This window comes from Balaenoptera musculus, chromosome 3 (genome assembly GCF_009873245.2).
Source record: "Balaenoptera musculus isolate JJ_BM4_2016_0621 chromosome 3, mBalMus1.pri.v3, whole genome shotgun sequence".
In the NCBI taxonomy this organism is placed as follows: Eukaryota; Metazoa; Chordata; class Mammalia; order Artiodactyla; family Balaenopteridae; genus Balaenoptera; species Balaenoptera musculus.
In genome coordinates this window covers 31,199,250-31,211,341 of record NC_045787.1, presented here as the reverse complement: position 1 = coordinate 31,211,341, position 12,092 = coordinate 31,199,250, and the positions used below count along the sequence as shown (strand labels likewise).

The 12,092-nt window shown below is 34.3% G+C and overlaps 1 protein-coding gene across 2 annotated transcripts in view; it reads left to right on the top strand.

Moving 5' to 3' along the window:
- The window catches only part of FYB1 (FYN binding protein 1), a 118,499-nt gene extending 107,322 nt beyond the window's left edge, over window positions 1–11,177 (top strand). For both annotated transcript variants that reach the window (XM_036845486.1, XM_036845487.1), the window contains 3 exons: window positions 5,559–5,592; window positions 8,334–8,365; window positions 9,152–11,177. In XM_036845486.1, coding sequence (XP_036701381.1) covers window positions 5,559–5,592; window positions 8,334–8,365; window positions 9,152–9,174 — 89 coding nt within the window. In that variant the 3' untranslated portion in view covers window positions 9,175–11,177. The remainder of the gene's footprint in view (window positions 1–5,558; window positions 5,593–8,333; window positions 8,366–9,151) is intronic.
- The last annotated feature ends 915 nt before the right edge of the window (window positions 11,178–12,092 follow it).

Here is a 12,092-nt window from a genome sequence, read left to right as displayed (position 1 = left end):
TTAGTTTGGCTTTCCCATTTGGGAGGAGACTCTGGGATACTCCCATGAGCACGTGGAGAAGTAGACTGGGAAGAGAAGGCAGCTAATAAAATCTTGTTAATAAACTAGGAAGAGAAGGAAGCTGATAAAATCTTGAGAAGGCAGCTAATAAAATCTTGTTATCAAAACAAGGTACACTTGAGTAGTAGGAGCTTAATCAGTTGGGAACTCGGAGTGGCAGTGTTATCCCATCTGGTGGGAAACAAACTGGGGTACTTATACATCAACTCCCTGTCCATCAGGAATTGAAGCCTACTCCTGGGCAGGTGGGAGGGCCACCAAGAGCATCTGCGATTGCATTATTCCACAATTCAATGATCATATCTGCTTAATTTCCCTTTTATTTTTCCAAATCTCTTGCTTTTCTTTATTTTTCTAAAACTGCTGGTTAGTCTTTCCTTGAACTGGATCCTTAACATGTTTAATTTTCTTAATTTCTGATCTATTCCTCAAATACCTCCATAGGATTTGGGACAATTGTTGTATGGGTTTAACCCTTCCTCACCTGGATTATTGCAATAGCCTTTTCAAATGATATGTCTCCCTTACCCTTCTCTCAGCCAATCCACTCACCATACTGTTACCCAAATATTATTTTTAAACACATGAAGTCTTTAGGGTTAGTCTATAAAACCCTTTGTGATCTAGCCTCACCTTCATCAACTATTTCCCATCTGCAACTAACACTCCAGAAATATAAACTACTCATTTGTCATTCCCTGAATAAATTTTGCTATTTCATCCTTCCATGCTATTTTATTCTACTTGGAATGTCCATAAATTGTCTATTAAAAACAACCCAGTTGTCATCTAAAATTGGAAGCACACTCACTCACTCCTCCGCAGCCACCCTAACACAATTAATCTCTCCCTTGCTGCACCATGTCACAACTGTTATTGCTGCCACTGCCCTTACTGTTTTTCCAATCTATTACTCTTATGAGACTGAGCTTGAGAGTAGCTTCAGTGAAATGTTCTCAACGCTGTATTGCCAACACCTTCTACACTGCCTGGCACCTTGTTTGGGGCTTGCTGAATTGAGTATAACAATTTGGAGATTGCAGTTGGATAACCAGATGAAAATCTGACATACTGACATTCACAGGAAGAAGTCCGTTGAATAGTTTAACTTGTTAGAAGACAGAAGTTCTCTGTCTTAGCCATAGTGATGTGGTTCACTTGTTGTGTAACATTTGGGAGACTCTGAATCTTTCAGTTCCTTTTTTCTACATCTAATTAGCAGTAACGACATGTGCAGTCCAACACCATGATGACCCTAACATTTTCCTTACTTTCTATTCTTCTTTAATCCAGCAAAAAAAAAAAAGAAAACCATAGTTTACTTAAACCTAATTTGTAATGATAGATATGAGAGGCTAAATCATTAACAGTAATCCCTTCCCACTGTGGAGTAGAGTACAAGCCACTTTTACAGGCATTATCACATTTGATCAAGTCTCACCCACTGACTTGTAGAAAAGCATATTGTAGAGGCATTGAGATCTTAAATATATATTTCTGGCACATTCCCAAATGTTTACAATTTCTCGCTAATATTTGTGCATGTTCCTCAACTCAAAGTCTCATAAGCTGTGAGTTTTCCCACCTCCTGTCACTGGAGAAAATTTTTCTACAAAAAAGTAGAAAAATTTTTCTACAGAAAAGACATGAGCTGAGTTATTTATGATCAAAATGTTGTCCATTTCCTTTGGGCATCAAAGGAAGGGGAATTTTAAAGATGCTTTGGGTGTCCCCAAATCCAGTTGATCATTTCTTTGCTTAGGTAATTTTGGTTTCGATTTTAAAACAACACATGTTCACTGAAGAAAATTTTTGTATTCAGAAATTTAATGTCACCTAATTTGAAGCCCTAAAAATAAGTAGGGAGAGAAAAAGAGAGAGGGAAACAGAACATTTTTATAGAACTAGGATAATAATTTATATTTAGCATTATACACTGCATTTCGTTTTTAATTTCTATTACCTTATGAGCATTTTCTCTTGAAGTCGGACGTTGTTCCACTTGCCTTAGTAAATCTATGCAGTATGACTTTATTGTTTTTAAACTGCATGAGGGCAAATTGAGTAAGTTTAACTTTATTTCTGGACTTGCTCACAACAAACGAAATAATAAGGAAATAATAAAATTTGTCATTTTTATTGAGTAAAAAATTTGAAAATATTAGAACAAAGATATTTTTCATTTTTTCCAAAGATGGTTTTGTATATTCTTGGTAATTTTATATTCACAACACCCTTCTGAAAGGTGAGTCATTAAGTCCTGGGACACATCTGCACTGTAGCAAGTAAATGTTTTGGGAAGAAATTAACTGGCACATATGGTGCGTGGGTGTTACTTTCTTAACCGACTCTACCCACCACATATTTCAAAACATTTGTTTCGAGTCACTGTGTTCTGTTCTATGAATGTGAGATTTCCTAATGATAATTTCATACTATGTGTGAGAATCCCTGGTGTGCCAGTGCCCACGATATTATAGAGCTAACTAAACACAGCAGCCACTCTGCATGTTAAAGAACTATGATGAGGTTTTCTGTTTATTTCATTTGTTTGTATTTTTCATTACATTCCCTATGATGAATGTTCATGGAACATGTGAGCAGAGAACATTTTTCTACTGCAAAAAAAAAAAATTTGTGTCTAGGAACTATCATGGAGAAGTTGTTTAAAACTTCATGGTAAGACACTTGTTTTGACACTGTCATGAATCATGCTTGTAATAGAATGAAGTTTCAGCAGAGATTTTTAAAGGTACTAGACAGCAAAACCTATGCTGTATTAAAAGTCGTTAACCCTGCAAAGGTGCTACATAATGGTGATTTTATAGTTTATGAGCCCCAAATGATCACATCATTTCAGGGAACTAAAGTAGAGCAGCACAGTACCATCCCACACCCCAACCCCTTGATAAGTTTGTTTTTAAATAATATTCACAATCATTGATGTTTATGTAGCTCACACAACAACAAAAACAACAAAACAGCAACAACATTAGAGCTTTCAACAAAAGAAAAAGCTGCTCCATAGAACTCTTGAAGAGTCAAGATACAGGAGGAAATGTAATAGGGATTTGAGAAGCTAAGAAAATATATTTTTTTATAATAAATTTTGTGAGGTTAGGTAATTAAGCTGTATATCATGGGTTATTAACTTTGGTCATTGAAAGGACTGTTTTATGCCTAATTACAGATAGTGTTTTATCCAGGTCTACACAATTTTAGCATAACTAAGTTTTAAAAAGTAGGTGACCTACAAGCACAAGAAAATAAAAACCTTTTATTTCCAGAAATAGTGATTAAATTCTCTTTGTTTTGGGTTTTGTTTCTCTTGACCTTCTAAATATTTTTTACAAACAACAACAGAAATATATTTGAGGCCAGAATAATTCCAATCTCTGGCAATATTTTCTTACTTCTTATACATTTCTCTAATTGTCTACATTCTAATATTAGTTCAGACACTTTACAAAGCCCAGACAACTCACAATGAGATTGACTTCATTGTTAAAGGCTTCAGTCGTTATTTTTAAATTATTAATTTAAACATGAATATCATGGGAACACTTACTTGTATTGTTTTATTTTCCAATTTGTTTTAAGAGAAAATTCAAAATGAAAACATAACCACCAATTTTAACTAACGAAAAAAAAACTTTGTGACTCTTACTGTCTGTAGAAATGGTTCACACTTTATGTTAGCCCTAAACATAAGTACAAGTAAAGACAGACTTCAATTATTGGAAGCCTGACACAAAATCCACAATTTGTTCAAAAAGTCTGTTATTTGCAGAGAGTTTCTCTTTTGAGAGACACACATAGAGTTGAATTTGTTAGAGATGAGATTATCCCCCTTTAAAAATTATGCTAAATGATGATGTCTACCTTAACTTTTTTTCAAGTTTTGTTAACGTGAAATGACTGAAAGAACTGTGGAATCAAAGTCTACCCAAGGATCATAGATATTAATTTTAGATGACCTTTATATTAATTTTTCCACTTCTTTAATTGAAATAAAAAGGAAGGTATAACATGGTCTAATTTTTCATACTTTGAGAAAAATATTACTTATTGTACTTTTATCATTTTGACATATGCTTCATTACTGCCATGCTGCAGGAATTCAAAGATAACCTTGATTCTTTATTTTCCAAATATGATTCTTATGAACAATTTTCATCAACAAGTAGTTAATTTCTTGACAAAATATTTTGGTGGAATTTTTTTTACCCTGGAATATTTCAAGGGAAAGTTCATTTTCTTAAATTTTAATCCACAATTTCAGTTGTATGATTCTAACTTTAAAAAAATCTTGCATGTTAAATCAATGGCTATATGATATTAGTATGTTTACCTAAGTTTATTAACATTGGTATTAATTTTTGCTTGTGAGCTTCCTGCTTTATCAGTTTTTACACATTTACTCTGATTTAGAACCAAAACTAGATCTGAGGTGGAGCAAAAACAATAGATTGACTCAGCAAAAGAAGTTATTTAGAAGCTGTATTGACAAGACTATAAATGGTACTAATCTCAAGCATACAACAGTAGCTAGGCGCTAACACAAAACCAATAATTCCAAAGGTTAGTAACATTAATTAGATGTCAGCAGACATTTTCTTAAGAAAAATAGCCCATATTTTTTCTTAGGAGTATTTTGCACAAGAGGGGCAAAAATAAAGTGAAAAAAAATCTTTGCTTTCTTGTATAAAATGTCTATTTTCCATTTAACAGAGGAATCACTAGAATCCCTGATACGTGCTCTTCTAATAATTATTTGTTCCATGAAAGATGAAAATGCAAACGTTGACGCTCTGTCAAATGGCAAAAGCAATAGTGAAAGATCTTTCACGCTGATTATAAGAGAGCTGTTTTGAAACCATTTAGAATGCACACTTCCCCAAGTAAACACTAGATTGCGGATCTGAAAGGGGAATGGAACACAGCTCTGACTGTTCAGTATAATAAAATTTGAAAAGTTAAGTCTTAGACCTGGTGATATTTAAAATCCCTACCTGTGACCTACTTTTGTCATAGGAGAAATTATGCTTAATAAATTCTTAAAACTGTGTCACATGGGTAACACCTGAAAGAAATAGAGTAAAATGTGAAAGAAGCTTGTGCTACAACCTACAGTAGCTTAGAAAAGAAAATCTTGGTTTTTAATTTAAGGGGGAAAGGAGGAAAGATTGTAAATGGAGGAAAAGAGTCATGTAGGAGAGAGAGAGAATAAAAGTTAGAGAGAAGAGGAAAAGTTATAAAGCAGAAACTAACACTCCATTGTAAAGCAATTATACTCCAATAAAGATGTTAAAAAAAAGGAAGGAGAGAAAAGTGGACACAAATAAGAAAAATAAGTCATATTTGGAGATAGAGATAATTATTCAATATATTATATCATATTCTTTTAATTAGTAAATTTTATTTCAATTTCTTTAAAAATAGTAGGGATTTTTCAAGTTTGTACTGTTAATAAAATTTATTTTCTTTTTCTTTCTTAGATGGTTATGTCCTTCGGAGTTACTTGGTGGACAAGTAAGCCCATTTTCTTCTACTACTATACTTCCAAAAATAATTATATGCTTTTCCTTAAGAAAGATTCCTAATATCACTTACATAATATAATCTACTAAACTATCATAAATAAATTTTAAAACAATATGCTATACTAATGTCAATATGGTAGTACCCATAACGAAGTTAGTTTTGATAAAGTGTCACTCTTTTAAATATAAAGGAGGAGCCCTTCTCATTCATGATTATACAGTTCATAGTTTTATATATTCATTGGATACAGACATTGCAAATATTGCAGACAGGTCAAAACCACTAACACTTTCATTAATACTTTGCATTTCGCTAGCTATTAATGCAGTTGATTGAATTGAATTCATCAGGTATCTATTAGTGTCTGCAGAGTAGGTACAAGTATCACCTGTTAACGGTTTATAGCTTGGCCCCTAATTGAAGGCTTTTCTTTACTCACACCAGGCATAGTAGAGTATTAAGTTGCCTTTTTTGGAAGCATGCCAGAAAAAGATAGTGGTCAATGATTCTTCTATTTTTATGAATAGGACATTGTCACAGTCTGGTACTAGTGCTATTAGAGTCCACCCCCAATGTTATAAGATTCTATTCCAAGTAAACCAGTGCAAGAAATGAACTCCATTATCAGGGTAGGTCATATACCAATACAGAGATTTACAGAATTCAGCATGATTAAGAAATCAAGGAAGATTCACAAACTGTATCCATAAACAACCTGACACCAATCAGAAAGAGGCAAAGCAATGTTAAGGGCTCTGTCAGCAAACCAGGAAAGAGTCAAAAGAAAAATAATCACAATACTTTTATTTTCCTCAGAGCATTAATCACAGTAGTAGGCATGGGACTTTTCAATAGGTTTTACTCTATGAAAGATACAAATTTCAAGGAAAGAATGCGTGACAAATAACGGGATCATGTCTTCATCAGTGATTACTACAGGATGATTAAGAGAGAATTCAGAAAGTGTACTCTCTAAGTAATTATTGCTTTACCACCTTTTGAAGTGAATACTTGATAAAAGTTTATTGAATGAATGATAGAAAAAAAATCTGTCCTCTTTGCATTTGTATCAGATTTCCATTAGCCAAATCCTCCCTCAATCTCAGAGAAAGGATCCAAACAGAAGACACAGGGAACTCAGCATCTGCCATAGTTGGCAGCAATTTGAAAAGCCTGCTGCTGCTTCCATGATAAATGCACAGAGGTAGTATAGGAACCAAGAGTAGGTCTGGTCTAAATGACAAAGTCACCTTACATTTGTGTATCCTATGTTTCAAGGCTATATTAATATTTATAATTCTTTCTATTTTAATTACTTGCATATCATTCTCTCCTCCATTAGATTATAAGTTTCTTGAAATAAAAGCTGTGTCTTACTCATATCTCCTGGTACATAGGAGGGACTCAGTGTGTGTGTGGAATAGAATATTTCACAAAGATTCAGGGCAAGATAAAACCTAAAATGTGTAAAACTCACCAGAACTATTATTATGGATGCCTCCTATAACCACAAATATTTTTAAAATTATATAACATAAGAATCACCATACAGTGACTTCCTTGGCAATCCAGTGGTTAAGACTCCATGCTTCCAAGGCAGGGGACATGGGTTCAATCCCTGGTCGGGAAACTAAGATCCCACATGCCGTGCGGCATGGCCAAAAAATTTTAAAAATAAAAAATAGGACTTCCCTGGTGGCGCAGTGGTTAAGAATCCACCTGCCAATGCAGGTGACATGGGTTCGAGCCCTGGTCCGGGAAGATCGCACATGCTGCGGAGCAACTAAGCCTGTGCGCCACAACTACTGAAGCCCACGGGCCTAGAGCCCGCGAGCCACAACTACGGAGACCGATTGCCACAACTACTGAAGCCCACATGCCTGGAGCCCGTGCTCCGCAACAAGAGAAGCCACCGCAATGAGAAGCCCATGCACCACAACGAAGAGTAGCCCCCGTTCGCCACAACTAGAGAAAGCCTGGCGTGCAGCAATGAAGGCCCAACGCAGCCAAAAATAAAATTAATTAATTAATTAATTAATTATAAATAAATAAATAAAATATATAAATAAAAAATAAAAAAAGAATCACCATACAAACCATATACTGGCTGCTTATTTTGCAACCAATATTTATATATTTTAAATTAATATTTACAAATTATAATTAGAAACATTGCAAAAATGATGCACCCATTTCCTATGCCAAATATTTTTGTATTTGCTTCAACATTTGAAGTTCAAGTGAAAGTAGTATAAATCTGATATTACTGAACATAAAGAATCCATCGCAGTTTTGGATTAGGGCCCCCAGTGGAGTACTGTGCCATGATTTTTCAGTTTGTTCAGTTCAACAAACACTATTGACCAAGGACAGCCGTATGCTAGGCTTATAGTTCTATCTAAAGATGAGTAAGGCATGGTCTATGCTCCTGGGGCATGTTTTCATTATTCTGTATGTCTATGATATGGAATAAATTGTGTGTGTGTGTGTGTGTGTGTGTGTGTGTGTGTGTGTGTATGCACGCTTTAAGAATGAAACAGAGGATTAGATTAAGTCAATGAAAGGAGATACAGATGCATATGAAATTTCTTCCCACTTATAAATGTAACTTCTCACCCTTAAATGCTTTGTGTCACATAAAATCACATTATAAAACTTATAACCTAAATATTGCTTTAATGTTAAGAAGATTCTTTCTTTAAAATAAAATTTATTTTCTACATTTACAGTGATGGAGAGATTTATGACGATATTGCTGATGGTAAGTCTCACGTGGCACCCAGCTCAGAGAACAGTCATGGTGAATTTACTGTTCTTACAAATACTGAAAATAGCTTGCTGGATTAATTAGAGCCTTCCAATCTGATTAGAATTTGAATCACCTGAAAATGTTAAGAAAGGCAAATGCCATGGTATAATGAAATAAAATTATTTTTGAACATGACTGAAAATCAAGGAAAAATCTCTTATTTATTTTCTTTGAAAAAAAAGAATGAAATATTAGTGTATTTTTCATTATACCATGAATCTTAATAAGAATTGCTTTTATCCACAAAAATATTTGTGCTTCGACAGTAAGTAGGTACTTATTTCATAACCTGTATTACTCACTAGTATTATCTAAGCATTGTACATTTCTAAATTATGATCTAAAAAATTAATTTCACCTGAAATGAAGCATAGTGTTAATTATGTTCCTTTTAGTCTCCTTTTAAATGTATGATTCTTACTAATACCTAATATTTTCAATCTCATTCAGAATTACTATCAAAAAGTACATTTAATTAAGTACCAGGTAAAATAATCTTGAGTCTCATTTTGATAGAGAATAGATTTGTCCAGAAACTTTATTTGGAAAAGTACACTGAGCAATGAATGTTAAATAAATATATGGCCTTCCATTTAACTGCTTTTTCATAAAGTGAGCCAATTCTCCTGTTTTTATCCTAAACCAGGAGAGTATGAATCATTTACATTTACAACGTTGGAACACTTAGAGGATATGTATTTTGTGTAACTAATTTAAATTTGTATTTTCTTCTTTTAGGTTGCATCTATGACAATGACTAGTTCTCAGCTTTGGTCATTCTGCTATGTTCATTTGATGCCAATGTGAAGTCTGGGTTTTAATTGGCCTATGTTATCAGGTATCATAGAAAATGAATGCACAAAACTAGTTATTACCATTTGTTATAAAATTCTGATTATTTTTATACATTTTGAGATTTTGGACTTAGAAAATGATTTCTCTGCTTAATCAACATCTTGGAAGACTGCATCAATGAGATGTAAGAAATATTAAATACCAGTTCTGCCTCAGCTACAATTATGTAAGCACTTCTTTTAGACCATCAATAGACAACTCTCCCTTCCTAAAAAAAAAAAATCATTTGAGAAAAAATGGCTGTTGTCTAAAGAAATATAAAGAACAACAAAAATATAAGGAAGGAAATTTTTAAACTTTTCATAAGAAGAAAAACTCTTGTTTATACTTCTAATGATCCTATCTTATATTCTCTATTCAAATTATCTATCTTTTAAAAGGCAGGGCTGTCTCCACTCTTACTGGTGGGTTAAATGTTTTCAAAATTTATAGTAGTAGCAGAACTTTTGTATAAAGTTTGTCCCTATTTGTTAATTACGAATATTTTTTAATTATTTGACGAGAATGTGTGCAATTAGTATGCACACCTAAGATTAAAACTGTAGAAGGGTCTAAAACGTTTTCTTTTTGTAGATTCATATGCTAACCATATAATTCTGTTTAAAGTACTGTTGTAACTAGAGCAAATATGAATGAAGACTACCCTAAAATTATGAAGAATGGAAGAATGGAGTTCAAAATTAACTAGCCTTTTATGGCACCTCTTTACTATGAAGACTCTTTTAAAGGTTTCTGTTTTTGTTTCTCAATTACCTCTATGGAAAAAAATTTTTAAACCACTTTACTGGAAAGTTGGCCAGCAGAGGAAATACAAATTAATAAACCTTAGCGTTTGGGCTGGGGTGTTTCCTATTGGTACGTACTCAACCAAAAACAACCCAAAAACAAAATGTGGAGCATTTGGGGTCCAAATGCTAAGAACACTAAACACCACAATACAAAATGCAGAAACCTAACACCCAAGAAAATAGCATATTAGGAAATTTTTTCACAGCTTCCAAAATATGAATTGAGCAAATCCTAATGCTGGCTCTGCTACTAATGAACCATGATGTGTTATTGGATAAATTATTTATCCTCCTCCTAGTTTTCTCATCTGCAAATTTCAGGATTAGACTAAGTCAATTTTTCCCGACGTTTTCACTATCAGTTACCTCAGATTTCTATAATCCTCCCTCTACCCGAGCCCTGTGTTTCAGAAGTTTAGCTGATTTTTAAAACTCATTGATTAAGTAATGATTAATGCATTATCCATGTTTTAATATTGCAAAGGCCAATTGGAGAGTCTAAAGAGTAGCCCCACTGAATTGAAATAATTTCAAGTAATTGTAAAGGAAGTCAAAGTCTTCATGTGGGTTAAGTGGGATTTCTATTAGGTGCTTTGAAATTTAAAAATAGATCATCAACTACTATTGTTCAATGTATATATTCTGGGGGTCTGAGGCCCCCAGATTAGAAGTCACTGATCTCAAAGACCCCCTCCAATTATGAAATATTTTGATGTCTACTTTTTGATAGGGAGAGCCAGTATTTGCTCACGTGATGAATTTATTTTAATACTAGATAAAATTACATCATCCAAAAGTGGTTTTTGTTTGTTACATTTGGTAACAAATATACAAAATACACTGACATTATGTTTCCAGTAATTTTATCTTCTGATTGAGAATGGTATAAACTCAATACAATGTCAGTTTTTAAAATTCTAAATTATATCAAGGGAATCTTTCAGAGTTATGGTTTATACACCAAGAAACAGACACGTCTATGAAAGATTTATGTAATAGACAATCATCTTAATATAAAAGAAATATCTGAAGTATTAATTTTAATATACTAAATATTATTTCTGTTATGGTTTTATGTGAGGAATTTTGTCGTGTGAGAAGAGCGGGAAATAAATAATACCTTCAGCAGATAACTTTGCCTCCTACTTATCGAGAAATCAAGGCCATCAGCCTTTCTGTCCTGTAACTTGATCCCAAATCTATGAGTTTTGAGCCCATTTTTACCTCTTTTGATTTCCGCCTCAGCGGATGGGGTGGTACCTCCTGTTCAAGACCAAACCTTCCACCACTGGTGCCCTTGATACTTTGCCTCCTGTTTTGCGGTAGAAGTTGAGACAACCAAGTACAGTTCCCTTTAACTTCCTACAACGTTCAACCTTAACCCTATCCAGACACTATCCCAGAAAATAAGATGTCACTGCTTGGAGTCAAAGCCACAACCTGTTATCTCACGTCTTTCTACCTTCTCTGGAGTCTTCTTCCTCCACAATTAATTCATTCTCAACATCCCTCTTACACCTCTTCCCCATCCCTCTTTCCCTCCTTCCCTTCCTCTCTTCTATCTTTAACATCTTCCATTCTGCAGATTCCCTCCTCTAGGCTTACAAACATACCGAAGTCTTTCCTATTTGAAAAACAGCAGGAAACCTTGCCTTGAATACCTCTCTAACTACAGCCCATTTCTATCTTCCTTTCCTCATCTCATTGTCTTAAAATAGTAGGGTATATGGAATTCCCTGGTGGTCCAGTGGTTAGGGCTCCCATGCTTCCACCGCAGGGGGCACAGGTTCAATCCCTGGTTGGGGAACTAAGATCCCTACATGCCGCCCAGCGTGGCCCAAAAAAAAAAAAAAAAAATGGTAGGGTATATGTGGCAACCAGAAGAATGTGCCTCACAGACTTTCAACCACGGAGAGCTTAATTAACCAAAGGCCCCAGCTTCTACACTCTGAAATCCATCCCCACAGTTACGCCAATGCCACGTTTCCCACAGACTGCTCCTGTGTAGCCAGCAATTGAGCACGGCAGGCCTGTTC